Source organism: Pelmatolapia mariae, linkage group LG23, assembly GCF_036321145.2.
Source record: "Pelmatolapia mariae isolate MD_Pm_ZW linkage group LG23, Pm_UMD_F_2, whole genome shotgun sequence".
NCBI lineage: Eukaryota > Metazoa > Chordata > Actinopteri > Cichliformes > Cichlidae > Pelmatolapia > Pelmatolapia mariae.
This window is the reverse complement of record NC_086246.1, coordinates 50,116,023-50,143,222: the sequence shown is the minus strand read 5'-3', so window position 1 is coordinate 50,143,222 and position 27,200 is coordinate 50,116,023. Positions and strand designations below refer to the sequence as shown.

The 27,200-nt window shown below is 42.6% G+C and overlaps 2 protein-coding genes across 2 annotated transcripts in view; both read right to left on the bottom strand.

Annotated features, from left to right (window-relative positions):
* The window catches only part of cers1 (ceramide synthase 1), a 33,076-nt gene extending 17,013 nt beyond the window's left edge, over positions 1 to 16,063 (bottom strand). Inside the window, exon 1 of the mRNA XM_063467235.1 lies at positions 14,981 to 16,063. Within this exon, the coding sequence (XP_063323305.1) occupies positions 14,981 to 15,229 (249 nt within the window). The 5' untranslated portion in view covers positions 15,230 to 16,063. The remainder of the gene's footprint in view (positions 1 to 14,980) is intronic.
* A 256-nt stretch (positions 16,064 to 16,319) lies between these two features.
* Positions 16,320 to 24,681, bottom strand: cope (COPI coat complex subunit epsilon). The gene is made up of 10 exons (XM_063467183.1): positions 24,563 to 24,681; positions 24,330 to 24,392; positions 24,134 to 24,234; positions 22,138 to 22,290; positions 21,552 to 21,605; positions 19,640 to 19,721; positions 19,177 to 19,332; positions 17,647 to 17,715; positions 16,895 to 16,969; positions 16,320 to 16,659 (listed from the first exon to the last, which is right to left on the bottom strand). The coding sequence occupies exons 1-10, from the start codon at positions 24,662 to 24,664 to the stop codon at positions 16,606 to 16,608; spliced, it is 909 nt and encodes a 302-aa protein (XP_063323253.1). The 5' UTR covers positions 24,665 to 24,681; the 3' UTR covers positions 16,320 to 16,605.
* Between the last annotated feature and the right edge of the window lie 2,519 nt (positions 24,682 to 27,200).

Below are 27,200 nucleotides of genomic sequence, written 5' to 3'. Positions count from 1 at the left end.
CCCCTTCTGTCCTTTCTCTCCCTGCCACAGAGAGAGGCCGGGCTTTAAAACAGAAGGAGAAAAGGAAATGGAAAAGATACGAAACAGAAAGTACAGAAGCCAAGTGTATATGGAGGAAGTGTGAGAGGGACTTGATGACAAATGGCTGGTTCCCATAGCAACCATGCAGGGATGCTGGCAAGGCCCTGCAGTGTGGCTTACAATCTCTTTCCATTATGCTTCCACTTCCTTATCTGTTTTCTCCCCACTCTTTCCCAGCTTAAGTGTAGCAGGACCCCCTTATTACCCTCTTCACTCTCCCTCCCCCTGCACTTCCTGGAAGCGAGTGATGAGAGAAGGTGAATGGACTGTGGCCTGTTGCATAAGGAGATAAACTGGGCCAGTGAGTCAGGATGCTGGCTCATGCGTGGCTCTGTTCAATAAGGTTTGCACTCTCTCTCTAAACCTCTTTCATTCCTTTGCTTCTGCCTAGCTTCGATTCCTCTCAGCGAGTCTGACGTCACTGCGTCCGTCTCAGTGTCACCTTTAAACTGGATTCTGTAACACATTCCCTCTGTGCTCTTTACATCTTTTTTCCACACTGAGGCCAAATAGGATTTGCAAAGGTTAATCCAAGGGATGGCCAGATTTTTACACTATATATATGCGAGTAAAGACAGCCTGTTTATCTGTGATTAACCATTTACGCAACCCCATCTCGTAGAAGTTTCTCGTGCTGTTAAGTAGGTTAGAATCCACTGGCTTGACCTTAATGCAAAATTACCAAATATCCTTTTCATTACACTTCCAACCCACCTCCTCACCTGATTCAGGTTATTTGGCTCTCTAAAGACAAAATCATCTCGCTCACTCCATCCGTGTCATTGCTTGTTCCTAACAAGGTGAAGAGGGGACAGCTGTCAGTGGGGATAAAGATTATCGCCCAGAGAGACAGAAGGAGCTGGAAAACACTCCACTTATTGCATTGTTTAGAAAGCCTGACCTGTATAGCTGATTTGATTTGATTAGTTAAGAACACTCTGCATGCTTATACTTCCTGTTCCTGTCTTTGATATTTGTGGTGAGTTGATCTTACGCTCATGTTGTTTATGCTATTTTCCATGGATGTAGAAAAGTAAGCAAGTTATACTACTGCTTGGAGTCATTAAACTGGATCAGCTTAGATCAAAACACCACTTTACAAAGTTAAACGCATCTCACAGAGCTTCATTTTCTTGTTTTTCATACATTCTAAAGTGACCACAGCAATATGGACTTTACACATAACTGAAGTTTACACAGCGATGCAGTTATTCAATTATATTGCGCAAAATCACAACAACAGCCACCTAAAGACACTTAATACTGTAAGGCAAAGAGAAGATTAATTAAAATAGTCCAGCCTAGAAGTAATGTAGCTAAATGTCTGCACTGAAGGACACCCAGTGTTGCTGAAGGCCACCGTGACACTAACCAGAGTAAGTATGTAGTTAGATACAATGTTTCTAAGATTTTTAGGGCAAATATAATAACGTCAGAAAATGACAAGACGTCCAGGTCTTTATGTCTTTAAGACGCCTGCAGTTTAACTAGTTGATTTCTATCTGGGCATCAGCTGCATAGCAATGAAAATATATGTAGGGTTTTCTAATCATATTGCCTAAAGGAAGCATGTATAATGTAAAACATACTGGTCCCAGCACAGAACCCTGTGGAACTCCAGGACTAGCTTCCATATGTAAGGAAGACTCACCAAGTACAAGAACAAACTGTATCAGACAGATAAGATTCAAACCATTTCAGTGAATTTCATGTCAACAGCGTATTCTAATCTCTAATCTAACCTAAGATGCATCATGTACCCACTAACTTTACAATGTAACAAGTATTTGTAAGAAATATTGGACAAGCTCATTGACTCAGTGAAGACTGTGTAGCAATGTGACCCGTTTATATTATTAGCAGTCTCTATTGTTCTCATTAGAAGCTTCAAAAGTGGCTGGTCTTTAATGTGAAGCAGCAACAAAGGAAATACCAGTAATGTGGAAGTCGAGTCATATCAAAGATGTTGTGGGCCAACAAGTAGATAAAGACAAACACCACTAATGTCACTGATTTGTTTCTAGCACTGCACTGTTGGTGCATCTCACACTTCCTTCCTTCTCTCCTCCTATTCTCTACGGACAGTGACAGACTCGCCCTCACTCGTCTCCTAATCTCTCTAGTTTGTATGTTGTAGGCATGCATTCATATCCTGCCTACTCAGAGGTCTGCTGAGGCCGACGGCGAGCCGTGGATGCTGGGAAATGAGTCAACTGCTAATTTGTATGTGACTAAACAGAAAGAGATGGATTTCAGTTCTCTCTGAACCTCAGATGAATCAGCTCACCACGGCATGAATGACTTTATGGAAAAAAACTGGATGATTAATCACAAAGGGAAGGAACATATGTGCCTTGATGCACACATGAAAAATTCCCACTACACTACTCCTGAAAAGCAGGAAACAAGCATTCACAGGCTGGTTTTCACACCTACACTACAGCCTATGGCCAGAAGCTTTTAACTGCTGTTTGCAGACTGTAGAATACATAACTTTCACTTTTTAATTTACAGAGAATCCTAAAGACCCGAGTAAATAACTCAGAATTCAGCCCCATAAATAAAAAGTCAAATGTGGGCTTTGAAGGACACCAGAAATATTTCCCTATTTCAAGGAAAACAACATATACTGTAATTCTAATGTACAGGGTGGGCCATTTATATGGATACATCGTAATAACATGGGAATGGTTGGTGATATTAAAGTCCTGTTTGTGGCACATTAGTATATGTGAGGGGGCAAACTCCTCAAGATGGGTGGTGACCATGGTGGCCATTTAGAAGTCGGCCATCTTGGATACAACTTTTGTTTTTTCAATAGGAAGAGGGCCATGTGACACATCAAACTTATTGGTAATGTCACAAGAAAAACAATGGTGTGCTTGGTTTCAACGTAACTTTATTCTTTCATGAGTTATTTACAAGTTTCTCTTTGTTCACAGCCATTGACATGTCGAAGAGGTTAACACGTGAGGAGCGGATCGAAATTGTGTTCATATCTGGTGAACGCAGTAACCGGGTCATTGCAGCAGATTTCAATGCAAGACACCCTACGAGACCACCCATCTCCCATGCTACAGTCAGCAAACTGCTTGCTAAGTTTCGTGAAACTGGTTCAGTGTTGGATTTGCCAAAATGTGGACGCAAGAAAACTGTCACTAATGAAGAAACATCAGTGGCTGTCCTAGCTTCATTCAGCAAGAGCCCACAGCGTAGCACTCGCCGCATGTCACTGCAGAGTGGCATTAGTCGAACATCCCTTCGGCGGATATTAGCTACTCACAAATGGCACCCTTACAAACTCCAGCTACTGCAGCATCTCAACGAGGATGACCCAGATCGGCGCACAGAATTTGCAGAATGGGCAAAACAAAAATTGGAACAGGACCCTCAGTTCACGCAGAAGATTTTGTTCAGTGATGAGGCAAACTTTTATGTGAATGGTGAAGTTAACAAACAAAACCACCGCTATTGGTCTGACACTAACCCACATTGGATGGATCCCTCCAAGACTGTTGGAACAACAAAAGTGATGGTTTGGTGTGGTATGTGGGGTACAACGATAGTGGGTCCATTCTTCATCAATGGAAACCTGAAGGCCACTGGATATTTGAAATTGCTACATGATGATGTGTTTCCCTCTTTATGCACTGAAGCTGGCACGTTCCCTGAGTTTTTCCAGCAAGATGGTGCACCACCACATTATGGGTGCCAGGTCCGAGCATTCCTAGATGAACAGTTTCCTGGAAAGTGGATTGGTCGTCGTGGGCCAGTTGAATGGCCCCCAAGGTCTCCCGATCTGACCCCCTTAGGCTTTTATCTTTGGGGTCGTCTGAAGGCAATTGTCTATGGTGTGAAGATACGAGATGTGCAGCACCTGAAACTACGGATACTGGATGTCTGTGCTGGCATTTCTCCTGCGGTGTTGCTATCAGTGTGTGAAGAGTGGGAGAAGAGGGTTGCATTGACAATCCAACACAATGGGCAGCACATCGAACACATTTTATAAGTGGTCAGAAACTTGTAAATAACTCATGAAGGAATAAAGTTACGTTGAAACCAAGCACACCATTGTTTTTCTTGTGACATTACCAATAAGTTTGATGTGTCACATGGCCCTCTTCCTATTGAAAAAACAAAAGTTGTATCCAAGATGGCCGACTTCTAAATGGCCACCATGGTCACCACCCATCTTGAGGAGTTTGCCCCCTCACATATACTAATGTGCCACAAACAGAACTTTAATATCACCAACCATTCCCATGTTATTACGATGTATCCATATAAATGGCCCACCCTGTACATCTGTAGGAAGTGAGCCTAACGCAGGATCAAACAGCATCTGATGGGTTTGTCAACTTTCATGTGAATGTTCCTAAACTGCTGCTTGCAATGTTCAGTCCAACACAGCTGACTTACTGATGCTGAACATTTCAACTTGATTTGATTAAAAACACAGGATTAGACAGGGCTCTGTCTAGTGAAACAACTAATTTGCATGCCAGGACGTGATTGGACGAGCACTGATAACCCATCAGCATCTCCAGCAGAGCAAATGAACAGAAATCGTGACTGACAGCTGCAGAAGTGCATTAGCGTGGCATGGAAAAGCCATTTCTGAAAGATTCAGTACACCACAATCATGATTATTGTTTTAAGGTGCACTCAACTGCCTGTCAACAGAATTTGACTGATTATCAACTTGATTTGGTTATTTAAACAAAGGTTTGCATGCCATACATACTATAAAAGACACTATAAAACGTGAGGAACTCTCTGAATCTGTTCAGCGTGTTCTACCAGAAACCTCGGAGGCAAAAATAAACCTGTGGTTTCACTTCCTGCCGAGTAAATTTATTATTTCATTGACATAAGACATGGGTAAGGCAGGGGTATGTGTTTTATATTCCAGCACATATTGTAATGTGTCAAACTTAACATGACATGGGGAGAGAAAAGGCAGACGCTCCTATTAGGAGGAGGTGTAGCCTGTTATTAGATCCCAGTGGAGCCAATAAGCCGACACTTGTTCTCAGATTAACTGACAAATGATCATTAACTTATCATTACATATGTGAAGCAGCATTATGTTTCCTAACTAACAGATTAGCAGCTATGCTGACTGAGACCTAACGTTCAACTGGAAGAGGACTGAACAGTTTCTTTTTTATATTATACAGTTGTTATGTTTATATAACCAAGTTTTTACTCATCCGTTAGTCCTATTTTTACACCTGCCTCAGAAAAACAAAGCCGGGCATGTGAAGTGTTTACCTCCTGTATGACACTGACCCTCATCTACCTGGTTCCTAATGACAAGTAGACAATTATATAACCACTTCTGCAGTTTTTCACAATTAAGTATCGTTTCTAGTGATGTAGATGGAGCTGGTTCAAGTTTCATATTTGCTGTTTGCAATCAGACCAGCAGGTTTAAGCAGGTTACAGCAAAGCTGATATAGACCAGAGTACTGTGTCCATCCAACTGGTAAAAATGACAAACCACTAAAGACCTGTCCAATAGCAGGAACAAAATGCAACACTGCTAACCAGAAATACAGTATCATAAGTATCATACAGTCTACTTCATTAGTTCTGCCACAGGCAACAGCAACATAACGCCTGTGATGGTCACATGGTTATAATTTGTGTCTAATGACTTAAAATGCCATAGTATTATACTATATGTCTCTGTAATATGATTTATGGTAACAGTAGTGAAACCCACATTGTGACATTGTTCTATAAACTACAACAGTTTTGACCTCTCTGCACTTTTCTCCTTTAGAAGTAACACAGGACAATAATCTTCTGCAGAAGGACCAAAGAAAGCAACGTACACACTCAAAGCAACAGAGCAGCAAAGAGCCGAGATACTCAAACTAACAGCTAGAAGACATATGGCTGTCGTTCATAATGCAGTATGGAACATATTGTGACAGCACAAGGACTGTAATAGTAAAATGCATGTGTGTGTGTGTGTGTCTTCAATGGGATAATTTACACTGATCAGACAAAGCTTTATTCAGAGGTTAAGTGAGCAACATTGATTATGTATCAGCAGCACACCCGGCTGGATTAAATATGTTCAATGGTAAGTAAACAGTTGATTCTTGCTGTGAACACTGACGGGTGTAGCCAGTGTGAAGTCCAATTATAGTCCTCGAGCTGAGCACACTTTGGTGTATGTATGAGTGTGAAACGTCCTACTAATTTGTTAGTAACTGATGGACAAGCTGTTAGAAAATGAGTATAGAATATAAACAGACTTCATATTCTATTTAACCTGACCTGAAACTAATGATTGAGACCATAAAGCAATCAGGAACTCAAGGCTGTTGTCTTAAAGACTTTTATACGACGCTTTTAACTCATTAAGAAGAGAATCTAGGTTCAAAGGACTTAGCAGACCTGGAAGTTATGTTGTTTTATATGGTTGTGAGCCCACTGGATACGAGCTTATTGGCGTCATGCAGCCATATAGAGGAACAAGTTTGATGCATTGCAAATAGAAAGATGGGACTCTTTCCTGCGGTGCCACATACCAGAGGTCTTGCAGAGTCTTTGCCTCAGGTGGTTCTAGGTGGACGTGAACGTATCTGTCATGGTTCGTTATGTTTTAGCTGCACTGCAGGTGGCGTTCGTTAGTGCATCACAACCATTTACCCACGATGGTCTAAACCACCTTTAAACAAATACAGAGGAAAGCTAACTGCTACAATGGAAAGGTCATGTGGTGATTTACCATAACTTTAAATCTGATGAACTTTTATAGTTTATTTATGCAGTCTGCATATTATAATCACTGATTGTTGTCACGTCTGAGATGTGTAAAATGATTCGCAGTGAAAGCAAGTGTGGAGCATAAAGATACCCAGGCAAAAGCTCAGCTGCTAACGTTTAGCCCAGCTCTGGTGCTAATGCCTCATTTAGCTGCTATAATGTATCCAGGATTTAATGAAAAGAGTTGTTGTTTGCAAGCCACATATTGCAACCATGCAACTGACAAAAAGACACAAGTGGGTCAAATCAGAAGAAAATTGGCTTAAAAGGAGCGCATGAACTGATGGGCTCCACTAAAGCCTCGCGAGAGATAAATACGTATTAATTTGAGCTGTAAGTCATTCAAAGTTCAGTCCAAGAATAAAACCATGCAGCCAACCTTTAGCATAATGGATCCACTTTAAAAAATATTATCACACACTAATGTTCATATTGTTTGTGATGCTACTATTTGTCTTGGAGAGGATGGTGAAGCGTGACGTGCCAGTGTCTGCATACTGTCTCTGACTCACTCACCTTGGCTATTCCTGTAAGAACAGCCTCTATAATCACTGCCAGATGTCAGTGAGAACCTATAAAGGTCCAGCTCTAAACTCCAGTTTTGCTATGTGTAGCTATAAAAATCCAACAGCACACGGTGGGTGGTGAGAGACAGAGAAGAAGATATCCAAGGGCGAGTGCAACAGAGGGATGGAGAGGAAGAGATTTTGAAAGAGAGGATGACAAAGACTAAAGAAGGAAACTATTTTGGACACATTTAGCACAGACTGTGTCTGTGTTTGTTTCCCACAGAGAGAGAGAGACTGGGGTAAAGAAACTGATCTAATTGCATCTCAAAAATGCTCCAAAGAATGCCTGGATCTTAGATTCCCCCCTAACTACACTGAACAAACGAAGCACGCAAGTGCTGCAGAGATGGCTCTGAAAAACAATGTGTGCGAAGTGATGAGCAGACCGAATGAACTGGGGTTTCTCACAACTGCTGAGTCCTCAAACACTTTTGTAAAGTGTCCTTGTTAGAGGAAGGACATCTGCCAAGTGTGAAACCTCGAGTGACAGCGTGTTATTGCACAGTGGCAGCCTGTCCACCGTGTCAGTCTGGAGGAAAACAAATGGGCGATTAAGAGAGGGGAAGAGAAAAATGCTGGAGAGGCTGGCCAGCGGCACGGCAACTCTGCTGCGGTCAAGGCCGCACGACACAGTCCAGGCAACCGGAGGGAACGCCGTGACACTCACCAAACAGAGCTGATGCATGACCCCGCTTTGTAGCTGCTGGTGCACGCTGTTAAAAGCTGCACACGACTCCCAGTTTTATCTGCAAATCAAATTAATGATCTGCTGTGCTTTTCTGCCTGGAATCACAGAGACTCAGAGTCGCACTAAATCCTGGGATATGAAAGAGTCTGCAAGATGATTCAGTAAATATGAAGGAAGTCTGCAGAAATCTGAAGCCTGCTGGAGGTTAACATTAAGGACTCAATTAATGACAACTCATTAATAATCTATTTGACACTTATTTATTTATATAATTCAGGCTATGAAAAGTCAAACATGTGATGAATCTGTCTGCAGAAAAAGGACAATTTTTGGGAAGTGGTGAACAGAGCGGTTTGCGCTGGTTTAATTTCAGAAACTCTGCTTCGGTTTCTGAAATGACATTAGCATGGCACTGATGGATAGGCAGCGTGTGGGGGCTGTGTGGGCGTTCCAAATGCTTTTAGTATCTTGACAAAAAACAAAACAAAAAAACACATAAGCAGGTATACGAAACAGGTGAAAACATCTAGAAAGCAAAGGAAAGAAAATCTGAGCTATTCGGCATGAAGCTGAGTGCACGCTAGGCTGAAACGGACCAGCGCGGGACCAAGTCTGCAAGTGCATGAAGCCCATTATTAGCACATGAGCTATGAGCAGACATTCAACTATGTGTAAGCACTGTCAGGAACACGTTACGCTGGTATTATTCATACTAAAATGTACATGTACAACTGCATGTGCACGTATAACATCCGTACTGATAATCCAATGATGATTAATGGCAGCCATGCTCTGTGGAGAACACAGCGGGGATAGCCTGGCACTTTAATGCACCTGTAAGTGCTGTGTATTTATGATGTCTGACACACTGGAGCACACAGGAGAGAAAGATCGTGTGACAGGTGATGGAGGAGGTGCTGCCTGTCTAAATGCAAAGTGATGATATATTGGAGAGGAGAGGAGAGGAGAGGAGCGGAGAGGAGAGAGGAAAACTTCTCGACAAATAACGATTGCTTGTAATCAGTGTCAAAATTACACACTTCCTACAAGTTTCACCTGAGTGGGCACTTTTGGCTGAATAGATATCGCTTCCCCTCAACCTCAAGTCCAGTTTCAGGTTTCTCACTGTGGCTCTAATGCAAAACAATGAGCAGACGCTTAGTGGAAAGTGATCTGGGATCTGTGGTTGGGAACCTTGTCAAACCTCAGACTGCTTTCACGTTTAGAGCGGCCGAGGATGAGGAGCCATTCAGCACGATAAAGGGAGACGACCTCTGCAACAAGGCTGAAGCTGGCAACCTCACTGCTGTGTGTGTGTGTAAGACAAATGTTCCTGCTCCCAGTTTGACCACTGAGCACTTAGTACTACCACTTTTAAAACACACACACGATGCTGCCTAATGCAGCATTTAGATGGTGAACAGCAGGTACATGTGCGTGCAAGAAGGCATATGTGCTTTTACAAACATGTGCGTGTGTGTGGGTGTGTACGCACATTTGTGTTAGCGATTGGCCGCTGCCTGCTGAGTCAGCAGGCTTGGCCCCAGCCATGACACCCCTCAGCTCACTTCCCCCTCTGCTTCGTTCCTTCCCCTGCCTCCTTCTTCATTAATTTCTTGATTATTGTTTTTATCATTATTCCCTCTAATCACCGCTTCTCTCTTTAGCTCACTCCTCTATCGCCCTTCCTCTCTCTCTTCACTGATTTCACACACCGGTCGTCATCCATGCCATTCCTTTGCTGCCGGGAGTCGGGAGTGGCCCGTTTTGAAATTGGACTTAATGACAGACAAAATGCATGCAAACATAAACAAATGTTTTTAAAGCCTTACGTTCTCATAAACACAAGCACACGCCCTGATAAGTGTAATGCACAATCTAACAACAAGCATCCGTTTAAACCACGTAAACACAGAACCAAAGATGTTTGTGCAAACCAGTGTACCAAAGTAAAAGAGGAAGGTGTAGTGTGTAATTATTCTGTGTAATGTCACATTTTCCTCAGAAGAAAAGTGTTCCAGCACTTGCAGGCCCCGTGCACCTCTGAAACTGTGTCGTGGTGCTAATGATGCGCTACAGCATCTTATGCAACAGCAGACCTCAAGTGCCTTATAAACAAGTTTTATTTAACCTAATAAGGTGCTGCTGTGCCTCGTACACCAAACCGAATGTGAAACATTCTGAAAAACACTCGACCACACATGCGCTTCGGTGCCACCCCCACTGCGCTCGCCTAACCCTCCCCAAGGGCTCGGTGACGTGAAGTGATAGTAGCGTGTGTGGAGGCTGCTTTGGTATCTTTTTGGTTCACATAAACACAGAACGCAACACCTTAGGATTGTTGCCAGGTTTGCAACCTTGACCTAATTTCCTTGCTTTTGAGGCACAAAGTTCACGCACCATAAAAAGATATGCGCTTGTCCGCGTGCCTGAATACCCGCTGCATCTACATGTGTCCGGACTGCTAGGTTGTGAATATAAAGCCTCTTTTTAACTTTGAATGTGTCTCTGTGCTTCTATCAGTCATCCAAGTGGAACAAGGTTGGGCTTTTGTTACTGTGGTGCAAGGCAAGCTGGCCAAACACCAATCAAAATCAAGTATTCTGCTCTGCTTTCATAATTGGGATTTCCACAGTGAAAAAATGCAAACCCCGGTAACTGTAGACTTTTAAAGTGGGTCAACTTTCATTCTTCAAAAGGGACTGGGAGTGCTGTAAGTAACAAAACAGGAAACTAATTATTTTTATCCGTCGAAGCATCATCTACAGGTGTTAATGTTAGAGGCGAAAGCAGGGCTGCAATTAACCATGATTTACTTTGCAAAGATAAAACAGCCATTAAAATGTCCTCGAGTACGAGGCGACACCTTTAAATGTTCAAGAAAGAGTTTAAAAATATTATTTGATACAATGTAAAAGCAACAAGATCACAAAATCTTCCACTGGAAACAATTCAATTAAGATTCTGTTCTTTCATGCGAAGCCTTTGTGTTGAATTGTGTTGCATGTAAATGCTCCTCAGCTGGTAATAAGGGACACAACGTGTGACAGGAAAATATCCCCCACACAATGACACCACCACTCGCAGCACCCTGCTGAGCGTTCAGAGATGCTCTGCTGCATACTTTGGTTATAATGAGTGGTTATATCAGTCACTTGCCTTCCTATCAGCTCGAAGCAGTCTCACCACCCTCTGACCTCTGACCTCTGATCAGATCAGCAGTTTCTCACACCAGCAACAATGTCACTCTTAAAGTCTCTTAAATCACCATTCTTCCTCTTTCTGATGCTCAGCATGTCATCTTTACCATGTTCACATGCCTAAATGCACTCAGTTGTTGCCACGGGAATATTTGCAGTACCTAATTTATTTTTTATTTATTTATTTTATTTTATTTAGAAAAAGGGGCAATACATATTAATTAAGATTTTAACAAATGTAAATATGCCAGATTATAGCCTTGGGCTAATTTCCATCTGCAGACCCTCTGGCAGGTTGGTGTTAAACACAAGTTAGTGAAAACATACAGAGACACTATTTACAGGTCATGTGACAGTGATCACATTATACTAGAACAGGGGTGGGCAGCTCCAGGCCTCGAGGGCCGGTGTCCTGCAGGTTTTAGATGTGTCCTTGATCCATCACAGCTGATTTAAATGGCTAAATCACCTCCTTAACATGTCTTGAAGTTCTCCAGAGGCCTGCTAATGAACTCATCATGTGATTCAGGTGTGTTGACCCAGGGTGAGATCTAAAACCTGCAGGACACCGGCCCTCGAGGCCTGGAGTTGCCCACCCCTGTACTAGAACAAACAGTGACAAGAAGAGTGGACACAGAGGACAATATAGAAAACAATAACAGAAACACATCAATTATATTGCACAAACCCCAGTATTGCACATGCTCTGACTGTCCTGATATTGCACTGACCCGTTACACTAACAGTTGTTTCCCTTTTTGTAACACACTAACTCTTTTTCACGTCCAATATAAAGCATGATTATTAAACATGATCACATGTTTGTGTCCCTCAGCCGCCCTTTTAAGTGACTCTTAAAGATGGGGAGACTTTCCCTCACTGACAGTGGAAGACTATTCCAGAAGCTCACTCCCTGATATGACAGAGCATCTGTGAAAAGGTGCTCCGTCTGAATGCCACAATCACCTCTAACAGTGGCTCGAGTCAGTCTTGACCCGGCAACACTGATAGACTTTTGTTTAATAAAATCACTGATTGGTGGAGGCGCCAGACCATGTATGACTTTGTATATTAGACGGGCAGATTTAAACAATTTGAAATTAGTAAAATTTAGAAACTTTTATTTATCTAAAATTTGACAATGGTGATATGAAAAAGGTTTCTTATATAATATGTTCAATGCTCTTTTGTAGCACACTTCGATTGGCCCAACAGCAGCAAAGCTCGTATAGGACCAACTTGTAATACAGTATTCGATATGAGCCAGTATCATAGAGTGCAGGAATGTAATCGCTGCTGTGTCTGTTAATGATGTGCAGATATGTCTACAGTTCTGTATATTAACATTTACATGTACCTTTGGCACTATTAATTACAGTCATGAAAAAAATTGCTTTTGCCATTCTCAGAGTTTGTGTGACTTTATTCCTTGCAGATATAAAATTTTATCGATCAGTATTTAATCCAGATTGTAACGATTTTTTAAGTAACTGGTCTCTGAGTGTCATAAGCTGTTTACACTCAGTATTAATCCAAGGCGAGGAATAAACTCGTTTCTTTAAATGGCTCTTTCTGAAACTGTGACAAGACCACTTTAATAGCAGAGTATAATAGATCACAACATTTATTAGTGTCATCATAGGATAGTATGCTAGTCCAATCCAAATTATTTAGAGCTGCCATTAAATGTTGTTCTTGACTATTTGTAATAAATGTTTTTTTTATATTCATGCTTTTACTGACACATCTCAGTCACTTTTTAGTCAGCTTTCTAGAGAAGAATATGACACTGTGGTCAGACAAGCCAGTTCAAGGTGACCTGCGAGGGTATAACCATTCTTTGAGGTCTATGATGTGTCAGAGAAACCAAACTAAAACATAGGCTACACACTGTTAATACGATAAATGAGATTTCTGCAGATGTTACACCAGAAAAGTGCTTCTCCCACTAACATCTGTGCTAGTATCTGATGCACGTAGAGTCTCATCAGCTCTGAAATTAATGAAGTGTGTTTATGTATAACAGTTTAGCCACTTTACTCCAAATCAGAAACCACAGCAACAGCACAGAGTGAGTAACTATTAACAGGTTGAGGTTAAATGTTCTGTTGTTTACTTCAAATCCAACTTTAGGAGAGGGAGGCTTATTCCCATTCTGCTAAGAAAGACATCACACAAGGAAGTCGGGCTCCTCTGCAGCCAGCTGAGCTTTTCTGATGAGTAGCAGTAATAGTTGTATTGCATTAGCGTCACATGGCTGAACGAACACTGAACCCGTCCTCTTCATCCCTGATAAGAACTCGAAAAGTGAACTGAGCTTTGACTCAGCATCTACAGCCCCCCCCCCCCCCCCCCCCCATTATGTTGCACATATGTCTCATTGAGTCAAACATACATACGCTGACACACATGCATAATGTAAAAATGAAAACAGGCCTCCTTCTTTACATTCACAGGCAACATCTGGCTCTGCACACAGTGCTTTCAGCTCCTGTGTGCAACTCTAGCCGAATCATCCTCATCACAACATCTACCGTGTGTAGACACCCTGCCCCCACCACCAGGCAGATTAACTGGCCAGAGACCACATGCCCAGTCTGTGGTCAGAGAGCCCCTCCCTGGCAACACCAGCTGGATGGAAATGCTCAGGCCTCAGATGAGTAAAAGAATAGTCTGAGCATGTGACCACCAGGAGACACACCGAGGTAAAAGACATGCTGCCAGGCTGCTTTTAGAGACACTCTGTGCACATGGTTACACACATTAAAAAAATCATCATTTTCTACTTTATGAAAGCAGACTGGTGTGTGTGTGTGTGTGTGTGTGTGTCTGTGTGTGATAAAGAAAGAGAAGAGAGGGGAGGCGCAGGCAGGAAATCCGCATCACTTGCTAATAATATGAGATTATACTGTTTCAAATAGGTTAGTTGCCCTTACAACACAACAGTTGTAATCGGTGACTAGATTACCAGAAACATGACGAGTCAAGATTTACATGATGATGATGATGATGATGATGATGATGAAGGATAAGAGGAAGAGAATGGATGGATGGATAACAATAATAATAAACTTGCAGAAACAAGGCGTGCAGCTCGTGCATTAATAAAATACTCCAAAATAAAGTGAAAATAAAATAATTTATCTAACAAGCATCTATTGGACCTGTTCACCCAGCACGTGTAGATAAGGCTATCTAACACGCACACATTTCTTCCCCTGGGAGTCCCCCTGTCTTCCTCTCCTCCTCTGCACACAGCGTGCGCTGTGAAGCAGTGCGGCAGCTACCGTGTGCATCTGCGAGAGCATATGGACAGTTTCTTACGCTACTTGAACGGCACTAAAATGAGAACCTGTGGTACGGGAAGCTGCGCGCGCCGCTGCAGCTGTGTTTGTGGTAGCCTGAGAGTCAGGTTAATATTTTCTGACACTGTGGTTAGGCTATCTGAGAAGGATTTAAGGTGTCCCTTCCTCTAACTTGTTCCTTTGTATTAAACCTGCAACAGGTTCCAGACAGTACTTCTTAAACTCACTCCCACCTGCCTGCACAGAGCATCATGTGCCTCCCGTTATAACTACTGACAGATGGGAGGCCACACTTGTTTCAGTTAGAAGAATGAATCCGTAAGACGAGCGTATTAGGGACTGCATGGCACCCACCTTAAACAGACTTTCTGTCAGTCCCCTCCTGACCTTCGTCCACAAATAGGCGCAAAAGAAAAACAGGGCGATTTCGGTCCAGGTAATGTAAGCGTTATCCAGGAAAGTCCGTTTGCTGAGCTCCAGACCGCAGCTGCTACAGTCTCTCCATGCGTCCAGCATGACGATGGTGGATCTGGTGATGAACTCTATGTAGCCCGGCATGGGCTCCACTTCAACCGCCCCGGCGCTCCCGGCAAGACTACCCATTGTGGTGAGGCGCAAAAACCAGCACGCAAGAAAAATATGGGCAAAGACACCAGCGAGCAGTACGGTCCAGACTCGGCGACTGACTGGTTAAACAGCTTGCTAGCTGTGCTTAAAAAAAGAAGCCAGAGCAAGCCTCTCTAACCAGCTTAACCTCTTCAGTAGCCTAATTCTTTGTTTTCCAAATTAAGACCGGGGCCCATTCTTTTGCGTCCAGGACAGTTTATGAATGATACAGGGCCCCCGCCAGGTATGAGAGCGGACACGGCGGACTGCGCGGCTGGATCTGAGAATCACGCAGAAAAATTACGAAGCCAGTATAGACAATTAATCTGAGCCATCAGCGGCAGTCTGGAGGAGGTTTCTTCTGTTAATCATTCCGCTACGCACTCAGCTCATCTGCGCCCCGGTTAGCCGCCTAGCTAAATGAAATCGCAACGCACACCGCAGTGAATGGAGCAGCATTGGCAGGGGCTTCCAAGCTAGCTAGCGACTTGAATGAATTAGCATTTATCGCCTTTGAGCGCACAAACACAGAGGGAGGGGGATGAAAAAAGAGGTCCGAAGCTTCTGTCGCTTCTCCGGTGATGGTGGCAAACCCTGCTGCGCTGTCACACGCGCGCTCTCATCGGGGTCCGTTATTCGCCTTATATAACGTCTCCTGAGTTTAACCTGCAGGTTCCCGTCACACGGCCGAGTCTCAGACGAACACAAGTTATTCCAGCTTCAAAAAACGGATGAATGAGGATGTTCTCATCCCACCAGGAGCCCCGTCGCCTCCTCCTATTCTCCTCCTCGTCGTCTGGCTGCTGATCGTGTCCGAGGGTTTGAGCCGCGCTCACTGGTGCGTTCAAAGACGCACAGACAACCCAGCTACGCTTAAAAGAAACTGGGTAAAATAAATAAACAGAAGAAAAATAGAAAGGAAAAAAGCAGCAGAGGGGCTGTGACGTAATTACCGTTGTCTTTGTGTTTGAAAAAAAAAAAGCGTCATGTGCACGATTTGCATCACAGATAATTCAGAAAGCGCGTTCATGTCTGAATTTCCTGTCTCTAATACATTCAGGTACACAAATCCACACATCCATCACACAGCGGGGTGTCACACGTTTATTATCATTTCAAAGGAATGCTTGCATTACACAGAAGTGTTGTAAAAGAAATGCAATTTTCAAGAGTGGATAGCAAAAGAAAGAGGTGTTGGTCTGTCCCGACGGGAAATTGTGACATCTAGTGTGGTTTAAATATTATAGCCAAAGTTTCAGAGCAAAAAATACCAAAGCACAGTACACGTTTAAATGAAAGGGAGAAGCTGGGTCTGTGGTGTTAAATTGAAGTCCAGCCATTGTTAGAGTGCCTCCTCAGTACAAGCAGATGCTCTATGCTGTAGCTGTGGGAGCGTACTGCATGGCTAGTCTGTCAAACTCGTTCTCCTGCAAGAGAACAAAGAGCAGAGGAAACAGTTCAGCACCACAGGAGCACTGTAACCCACTTTAAGCATGTTTATGTACATCTGCACTCTTATGTAATGACACCAGTGTGGGACAAGGGCTAAAGACCCACAGTGGCTTCGCTCCAAAGGACACCTGGCACTAAAACTTTCATAACATCCAAGCCACGTAATTAAACCGTTATATTTGTCAGAATGCTTAACGACAAGAATGTTACCTTTGCTAAATAGTCTTTGAGGAACGGGTGGGCTCTGTGTGCATCTTTCAGCTGGGAGAGGTATCGACTGGTTACCTGGGGACATCATAAACTCATCAGACAAACAGTACCAAAAACAGGTAATGTTGGCCAAAAACAAAGTTTAAAAGTCCACAAACGAAAGGTGACACAGGGTTACCAACAGTGAAACAACTTTTCCAAAATGTCTGCAACCAAACTGTAACATGTCACACTAGTAAAGAATATCAGAGTCATGCAAATTTAATGCCATAAAACCTCTAAATGCTTCACCTGTGTACTCCTTTCTATAATACCAGATATTAAGACCCTGTGTTTCGTATAGTTTGCAAATAAATTTCCTCACAACTCCAGGAAACCTTGAGTGAGATGTGCTAATCAGCGGTTACTGCAGGTGGAAACATTCTAATGATGACTTGTAGCTTCATGTCAGCAATGTGCCGCTATCTGTGTGCTCTGATGTCCTTATAATGTAAGGAAGATAAGTGAGTGTTATCTCATGAACTCTGATCTTCAGATTGTGCAACTCCTCCATGGCAGAAAGGATTTGTCTGGTTCAAAACAAAACATTCCTAATACAAGAAGTGCATCTTATTTTTTAATCCTCGATGTAAGCATGAAGGGTGAGGGGGCAAAGCTGCTTCAAATCCTCTTTGAAAGACGATGACTTAATCTATAGGATATTGATCAAACCAATGGTTAAATTACAGACAGCTTTGGGTTCAAAGTCTCACCTCGGGAGCTTTGCCCAAGTGCTGGGTCAGCACTATGAGGTTGATCAGTGTCTCAGGGTGGCTGCTGTCCTGATAGAGATAAGAGAGAGAGAGGAAGACGCTTTATTCTCAGCATGTTTAAAGTTTCTTACTGAAAGACTCAGCTTGACCTGTTGCAGGTCGCAGTGATCCAGTTTAATGTCACACTGATTTAAATGAATCACAGCAAAAACATGTGTGCTTTAGAACATTACAGCAACATGAATGGATAACCAATGCTCTCTAAAATCAATAAGTACACCTGTAAACATGACAAGACCAGACTCACAGCAAGCATCACCAACCAAGGTTATTCCAGGCAAATCGTTAGTATCTGTTAGTTTGGTTAAGATTTCATAACAGTTTACCTGATGCGTTTATTGAGAATCTGGACTCAAATTAACCCCGAAACTAACACAAGCTAAGCTAAAGCTTAACATTTTAAAACTATAAAGATGTTAACTCAAATGAGAAAATACGCCCAAGAAACCAAACTGAATCAAAAACAAAAAGGCAAAATAAAATAAAAACTAATTAGAAAAAACTATAATAACCCTGCCACTGGCGTCAAATCGATCTGCACTCACAGATGGATTCAAAACGCAGATGACTTTGATTTATAAAGTGACCTGTAGTTTTTATTTACAACAACAGATTATATTCAATAGTTTAAATAATAAAAATGGATAAATAACATTTGTTGAATGGAGGAATAGAAGCTACAGTCCAACCAAATCCTGTTAGAGATCAAGTGCAAGAAGTGTGTATGTGCTGCCCCCTGCTGTTACACTCAGATCATTTACTTCTTCAGTTATATACTAAGATACTTTATTCTTCAGGTTGTCTGGATTCAGCAGTTATAATATGGTTAACACTAAAATGAACTCCGCCTCCCATCCAAACACACGACCATTCACGTTCACTGAGCGTGACAAAACACAAAATGTAACAGTGCTATCACAAACAAAAGGATCAAGCAACAACTGTCATTTTTATCTGTGTTGAACCACTCACTGGTGGTCAGGATGCAGTGAACGTGGAGTCACTGTGAAGAAATTCCCAAGTTTTCTAACTAAACTTGTGTTAAGCAGAATTTATGGTGCGGCAGAAGCGGCGCATTCGCAGTCCGCTCCAGTCGGAGGACGGCCAGTCTGGCAGCGCACCAACTAAGTTGTACGACCATAAATTATGCTTTAGGAGTTCTTCATCCCCAGAGCAGTGCAGAAAACAAATTAATATGGGGTTCAAAAATAAGCTTCTGTGCAGGCTGTAAATGTAACAGAAGCATCTGACTATCAGACATATTGGCTGAGATCACGACTAGGAGGAAGATGCTCCTTAACATGGAGTTTATTCATTATGTAAAAAGTGGCACTACTCTCAGCTCTAAGACCATGGATCTAAAAGCTGCCTTAGAAACAAGTTAATCAAGCATTAAGTGAATTGTGCATAAATGCAGAGACTAGACAGACACACAAAAACCAAAAAAGCCAACTCCTGTTGTCCTCCAACCTTATCAAGCGCCTCCTGCAGCACTCCTTCAGCCTCCTCCCACTTGTTCTGAGCCATGTAGCAGGCCGCCTGGCCATTGAGGAGCAACAGTGTAGAAGAGTACTTGTCAGACATCTCTTGGAAAATGTAGTAGGCATCCTGCAGCTTCTCTCCACCCTGGAATAACAAACAGACTGTGAGTCAGTGATGATTCTGAAAAGTCCGTCCCAGCTGCTTTATATGCATCGTATTGTTTTTCTAATGAGGATGGGGGTGCAGAGCTCCTGAAGATATGAGCTGTTTAATAACAGAACAGTCCATTTACCACCTGTCACACTCTGGCTAGGTTAGCTTTGCACTGCACCAATATTTCCTGCTAACGTCCTCCTGCTGCTTTAGTTCGTTTCAATACACCTACACCAACTACTGCATTATGTATTGAGGGTTAGCACAGAGGAACATTAATGAATGTTTCTCCCCTCACCACAGCAATGTTAACCCAGGCTGTTGCTAGCTGGGTTAGGGTAGCGTCTTCATCCTGCTCCTGCATCTTCTTCAGTTCTTTCCTATGAAAAAAGAAAATGTGATGGGAGGATGACTGCCCCAATTTACAGTCTGTTTTTGTTAATGCAAGCTTTTCTAATTCACAGAATTAGTAATACATACAGCAGGTCTGCTGAGTTAAACTGTTTGATAGAGTACTGTGCAAAAGTCTTGACACCCCCTCCCCCTCTCATTTCTCTGTATTTTGCTATTATTACTGAAACATACAATAGAAACACAGTCGAAGTAGCTGCTCTCTTATTTCCCAAGAGGTCACCACAGTGGATGTACGCACATGCTGATTTGCACAGATTTTACACACGATGCCCTTTCCTGACGCCACCCTCCCATTTTATCCTGGCTTGGGACCGGCACTAGGAGTAGGCTAGCATGTGACCCCTGAGACTGGGTGTGTGTCTGCTGCCATAATCTTGTAATTTCTGTAAGCAGACTTCACGAATAGTTCTCCAGGCTTCTTGAAGGATATTCAAAGCTCGTCTTTGGATGCTGGCCTCCTTTTTTTTTTTTGTTCTCTGTCAAGACGATCCCACACTCTGGGGGATTTCATCACACCGGCTGTGTTTGGGATACGCTGCACACCATGCAGAGATACGCCGTGTTTTTGGCTAAACGCTCTTTGGAAATCCCCCAGTCGGTGTAAGATGCTTGTTTGACAAGTTGTTCATTATGTGTAGATACAGCACTGTTTCCTCCTTTGAGTTTGGTGTTTTTTAGGCTAAACTCCTTTGACAATGGTCAGGTACAAGAGCTGGATTAACCCTTTAAGACCTACCATAGAACCAAGTCCGCCAGAGCTTATCTTTATATTTTTACATGCTGTAGTGCCATTTTTGGGAGCATTTCAAGTTGCTATACATCAATACAACGGTTCTATCCCAAATTTTAATAATATGTATGCATTAAGTCCATAGTAACTACATAAACAGCAAAAAAGTGCAATAAACTCCAAAAAAGAAAATCATTTTTGTTTTTTTACACATATTTGCAGTTAGAGAAATTTCAGGTTTATCCCTCAAAACTGTAAATGCAAAAAAGTTGCACAAAATAGTTTCCAGCCACAGGAAATTTATTTTGAGTGTCTTCATAGTTTTATTTTTGAGACACACCAATTTTTATATACTATAGGGAAAATGAAAATATTATAATGCAAATTTGAAAAAACAAAAAACAGCGTGTCCATCAAAATAAACTATTTCCAGCAGTGCAAACATGAATTTTAATAACACCAGCATATCTTTGTAAATGCTCAATAGGAAAAAAAAACAACTACATTTTCCGCAAAATGACGTCACTTCCGGTTTCGGGCAGGTAATGCGGACATCAGATAAATCGCACTGACGTCTATTCCAATGTAGGAAGTGTTATGAACAGCTGATCAGATCGGCAAAGCCTGTTTCTGGAATATTTTGGTTTTGTTGCTGCAAATGCTTTTAAAGCAATTTTTGCAAAGCCTTATGTGGAAGGAAACCGTGACCTAGGACAAGCTGAATGCATAAGATGTAAGTACAACTCTTCTGGTATCATGTGCAAAAAAAATGATTGCGCTAGCTTATGTGGTTCCAGTTCTACCAGGCTTTTAAAATAGTTACGCAAAAAGGAGCGTGCCCGCTCCGACCGGCCATAAAGGGTTAAAAACGAGCCAATATCCAGAGAAGAACCTGGAGAACTATTGTTTGACACCGCATCAAAAAAGAAAGCCTGAAAGCTGGTTGAAGATTTTTGTACAGAACTGTAGATGTGCGCTTCCAAAAGCTGATCAACCAATTCTAGTGGAAATTCTCTGCTGTCATGATCATTTTTCTCTTGAATGAAAACACCAAGTAATGTCATACCTCGCCAGGTCAACACGATCCAAGCTCAGAAGCACCTGAATGGTCATGGCCATACTGATGAAAAAACAGAACAACAAGGGTAGGGCTCGGTCAGTTTCATGCAGAGCTCTTTAAACAGCAGGGAGTGAAGATCCCACTGCATAGAGTACAGATGACACAGGACACATTTCAACACCGGATCTCACGTCCCAAAAACAAATTACGGGGGCTCAAAGTTACAGAGTTCACAGATTGTAAACAACCCAGAAATGATCTGTGATATTTATAAAAACGTCAAACAAAATACACGATTGATGACTTCTATATGTAAATGTAGTTCATCTCCCTCTCACACTCCCACATATTAGCCGTGTAGGCACTTGTGCGCATTTGTCAAAGCAGCACAGTGAGTCCAGAAGCAGTAATCATGCAAAATGAGCTCAGATGACTGAGCATCTCCATCAAATATTGGTTATGAATAAAAATGAAAGTTTAAATTTAAACTGTTCTTGTTTTTGTGGTGATTATTAGTAAAATATGGTGAAAAATGTTTGGAGCGGATCATAAATCAAACCTTGTTAAGCTAAAAATTTCACTCCCTTCTTACCACTCGAGGCTTTCTCCTTGGTGCAGAGTCCTGAGGGCAGCATCAGTATTCATCTCGTGGTAATAGATGGAGGCAGCCATGAGTAGGAAGGTGGTGTTGGCAGCATCCACACTCTTTGCCATCTTTTTGTCCAAATCGGCAACGATTACGTCCCTGAACAAAAACAAAGCCTAATTAAAAGCTGTGAAGAAAAAACAACTACCATCTGAAGAGTAAGCTGTTTCCATCTTCTGTCGTCTTCATTCAAATTTGTACATGGACACCTTATTGAATTCTGTCGAGCTTGTTAAGCAGTAAAACATGAATAAAAACTAAGCAAACGTAACATCACAAAACACAATTTCCACTGAGAACAGGAAACAGTCTGTAACTATGTCTATATGAGAGTGAAATAAACAAAAGATCTACAAGTCCTACCATCAATATATATTTTTATACAACCTGTTAACCACAGAGGAACTGAATTATTTATTGTATCTTGTGTGCATTATTAACACAACACTTATTTCTCTTCTTTAGGACACACAGGACATTATTGAACACCTTGAGTTTGGAGTGCCAACAGATATAAGACCTGCTGGTGTCCATCAGGCCTGTATCAAGAATGAATGAAAACCCGGGACCCTCAAACACTCAAGAAGTCTCTGCTGAACCCAAATCTCTGCATTTTAAAAATAATCGCACAACTAATTCTTCTTCTTTCAGCTGCTCCCTCGGGGGATGACACAGTCAATTAACTGCCCATCACACCAACCCTCTGCACAGCTTTTCTCAGAGATCTTCCTCCTACCATATTATCAACATCCTTTGTCCAGTATCTCCACTCTCCTCCTCTTCTCTGCACACGCAGACCATTTCTGCTTTGCCTCTTTAACTTTGTCTTCAAAGTCAGAAGCCTGAGCCGTCTGATATATACTCATTTTCACAGAGAGAAATCTGCACATCTTCATTCTGCCTCCAGCTCCATCATTTCGACATCATACATCAGAGCAGGTCACTGCCATCTTATAAACCGTCCCTTTCAAGCTTGCTGCCATCCTTCTGTCACAAATGGCTCCTAACACTCATATCTACCCACTCTGTCCACTGCCTTGGATGATCGTCCCAGGTAATGACCTTTACTACCTCTCCTCCTTGTATTTTCACTCTTACACAGACATGCATTCTATCTTTTTTCTGTTGACATTCACTCCTCTTTTCTCTAGCACATATACACACACACCTCCACCTCTCCACACTCTCTTCCACCCATTTTCTCCTCCCACTACAGTTCAGAATGTTGTCTGCAATCCTCAGAGTCCACAGAGACTCCTGCCTTACCTCATCCGACAGCCTGTCCATCACCAGCACAAACAAAAAGGCGCTCGGAGCCAGACCCTGATGTAATCCCACCTCCACCTTGAAACCACCTCTCACTCCTCCCACACCCCTCACAACAGTCTCGCTGTCGTCATACACCACCCTCAAATAAACTCTTGACACCCTCACACAGCATCGAAGTTCTCTCTTGGCAACCTTAAATCTGCTTTCCACGGAGCCACAAAGACCAGCACATATCAAACTGCTTGTGTGAACTTTAGCCTACTATTGATACAGACTGGAAGGCCACTGTGACAACTAGTATTAACTACAGAAAAATAATACGTTTTATCCATATCCAGGGGCGATAGTGGCTCAAGAGTTGGCAGTTCGTCTTGTAATCGGAAGGTTGCCGGTTGTCGGACAGTCTCGGTCGTTGTGTCGTTGGGCAAGACACTTCACCCGTTGTGGTCAGAGGGCCCGGTGGCGCCAGTGTCCGGCAGCCTCGTCTCTGTCAGTGTGCCCCAGGGCAGCTGTGGCTACAATGTAGCTTGCGTGTGTGTGTGTGTGAATGGGTGGATGACTGAATGTGGTGTAAAGCGCTTTGGGGTCCTACAGGCCATTTACCATCTACCATATCACCAAGTCCTATGTCCCTCCCATGGCGGACTAGTGTAAGTGGATGTAAAAATGGTACCTTTTGCTCTCACTCGACAAATACTCTGCAAACATCTTCACAGCCTGCAGCTCGGGGGGAGAGTTGGCCTTGATGTCATCCAGGACAACAGCATACTTTCTCTGCAATAACACAGAAAGTAAGAGGACAGGTCTCATCTACACTCCGCGTGACAGCGGTGGGTGCGCAGTGACAGAGCTCTGATGGAGACACTCACCTGAGCAATGTACGCTCTATACAAAAACATGTCCCTCTCGACCTCCTTTTCTGGTGACGACGGCTTCAAAGACAAAACACAGGCAGCATTTCAGCACCGAATTAAGTGAGAGAAATTTGAGCTAATAGGTTTAGCACTGCTGCTCGCAAACGGGACGCTGGCTCACACAGAGCCGCGGGGACACAGGACAGCTTCGTTTAAACACATTCAGGTGTTAACTGTTCGTCACCTACCTTCACTTTCTGCGCCTCATTGATGCACTGCTGATAGCTGCCGATGTAATATGCATTTTTCACATCGAAGAGCTCATCAACATCTCCCTGCTGCGCCGCCATGTTGACTACAGAACTTCCTGGACACGTAGCACATATACGTCACCTTCTTACGTTTTGCCCAGGATTCTGGGAGATGGAGTTCAACAACAAACTCTGCTGCTGAGAGCATAGATTTATGATATATCTCTGTGGTACATGCTGAAAATTTGTTGTCTTTAGTCAACTCTTTTTTTTAATGCTCTGGTTATATATATATATTTTTTTTTTTGAATTTTTAAATTTCTATTTTAAGGCACTTTGTGATCGTCACTTTCTTACTTTGTTAGAAGTAGTACCCATTTACAGCCAGTGTTGGGGAGTAACGGAATACATGTACCGCCGTTACGTATTTAGAATACAAAATATGAGTAACTGTATTCCGTTACAGTTACCGTTGAAAAAGGTGGTATTCAGAATACAGTTACTTTGTTGAAATAAATGGATTACACGGCGGTACTTTCCTGTTTCATATTGTCGCGGGTCAGGACTGTTTGGGTTTGTTTGACAGCTACGCTCTGTTGTTCCAGGCGGCAGCGTTACGGTTGCCATGGTTACAGGGTGACGTGCTCTCTCGCTGCGTGTTTCCTGGGTGAGAGAGCGCCTTTTTGTTGTTGTTGTTGTTGTGCTAAGCTAAAAGGCAGAATGCTACAGGCATGGCCCTAAAGAATGTAGCCTGATGGGCAGTGTAGTCCGTGCTGCAGCGAGAATGGACTGCCATACACGTTATGTGTCTGTGAGCGAGGGAGGGAGAGAAAGGAAAAGTCCGAGCTGTCACGGAGCAGAAACGGGAGCTGGAAGCATGTAAACATAATAATAACCACTGCAGCCAAGAAGAGTGCCTGACGAGCCCAGCTGTAAGTAAGCTATTAAGACTCGACTGTACACTGTGTTCGTGTTTTCCTCCGGAAAAAATAAGTTCCGTTGGAGGAGCCTTTCAACGCCTCTCTCTGTCTCTCGCTAGCAAACTTGACCCAGACAACAAAGTAAAGCTAGTTTTCAGCTACGAGCCCGACACGAACCCGACGTATTAGCCAGAGGTCCCTTTACTACGGTTCGGAGCCGCGGACCTTCAGTAACAGTAATAAATCACAGCAATAGTACATTCACGTAGTTGTAAACAGCATGATAATATATTAAGTAATCCAAAGTATTCAGAATACGTTACTCTCATTGAGTAACGTAACGGAATACGTTACAGAATACATTTTGGGGCATGTATTCTGTAATCTGTAATGGAATACATTTTAAAAGTAACCTTCCCAACACTGTTTACAGCATAGAAGAGCCCTTCCAGCTCTGCGCTCTCCTATCTTGTCTCTTTTGTCTTACTTCTCTCTTTCACCTTTTCTATCCCTTTGAAGAAGTGAGGCTCCATAAATATTAAAGAGCTAAGTATTACTTCTCAGTTGCAGTGAATTGATAGAAGAAAATAAACTGTAGAAAACTAAACAGAAGAAAGGAGAAGAGAAATGACAATTTAACATAAACCAGTGACACACTCCAGGGCCTGATCAGCCCTGGCAGGGCCCCCTTGGACGAGGGTGTCTAGTGATAATGGCCGAAACACCCGATGAATCCAAGGTCCACTACTGATGATGTATCCCAAATTTTAATATGATAATCTAGATCAGATCTCTAATCCCTAAACCTAACCAAGGAAGGTAAAAAATGGCAGATTAGCCTGGGTAAAAGACCGAAACACCCTGTGAAGCTGAGGCACACAACGATGTGTGCCACTGGTAAAGTTTCTGGGCTGCCTTTCCTCATAACAGCCATCCCTCAAGACTTTCTCCATTTGAAGCAATGCATTATCAGGGATTGTAACATCTATTCCTTTTACTGTACCCATTTACATGCGCCTTTACTTATTTTAATGTGATTTATTCTTGTGCATTTAGACAAAAGTGATTATTCTGCTTTAGTTCTGCTCGACTTATCTGCAGCCTCTGACATCAGTAATCATGGGAGGGGTTGGTATTTCTGGTTCAAATGGTTCTCATCATACTTACCTGTTTGTCCTCATCAGCCCCCCTCACACGTGGGGTTCCTCAGGGCTCAATCCTTGGTGCAGTTTTCTTTCCTTTATGTACCCCTGGGCATTCTGCTAAACAGCTTCAAAGGCACTTCCTAGAATTTCTTTGCTGATGACACACAGCTGTATTTTTCTGTCAAGACAAACAACCTCTCCTCAGTGAATGCTCCACTGCGATTAAAAATGTAAAACTTTAAATTTCCTCCATCTCAGTTGTGCTAAAACTGAGGTTTTTATTTGTTCAGGCCTGAAGACATCTCTAAGCAGGTCAGTTATTACACCAGCCTGCTCTCAGGCAATATCAAATCATGTATTAAGGCCGTTGGTATTATTTATGAACAGCAAGTTTGAATCTCAGAGCTCAGCCAGTCTTGTTTCTTTCATTTAAGAAACATCTCAAAAATCAAACCTTCACTGAAACCCAACAGTTTGGCACTTTTAGTGCACACTTGCATTTTCTGCTCGGACGCCTCCCTAGACTGTGTTCATGGTCCAGAGCGCAGCAGTGAGGCTCCTTACATGAAG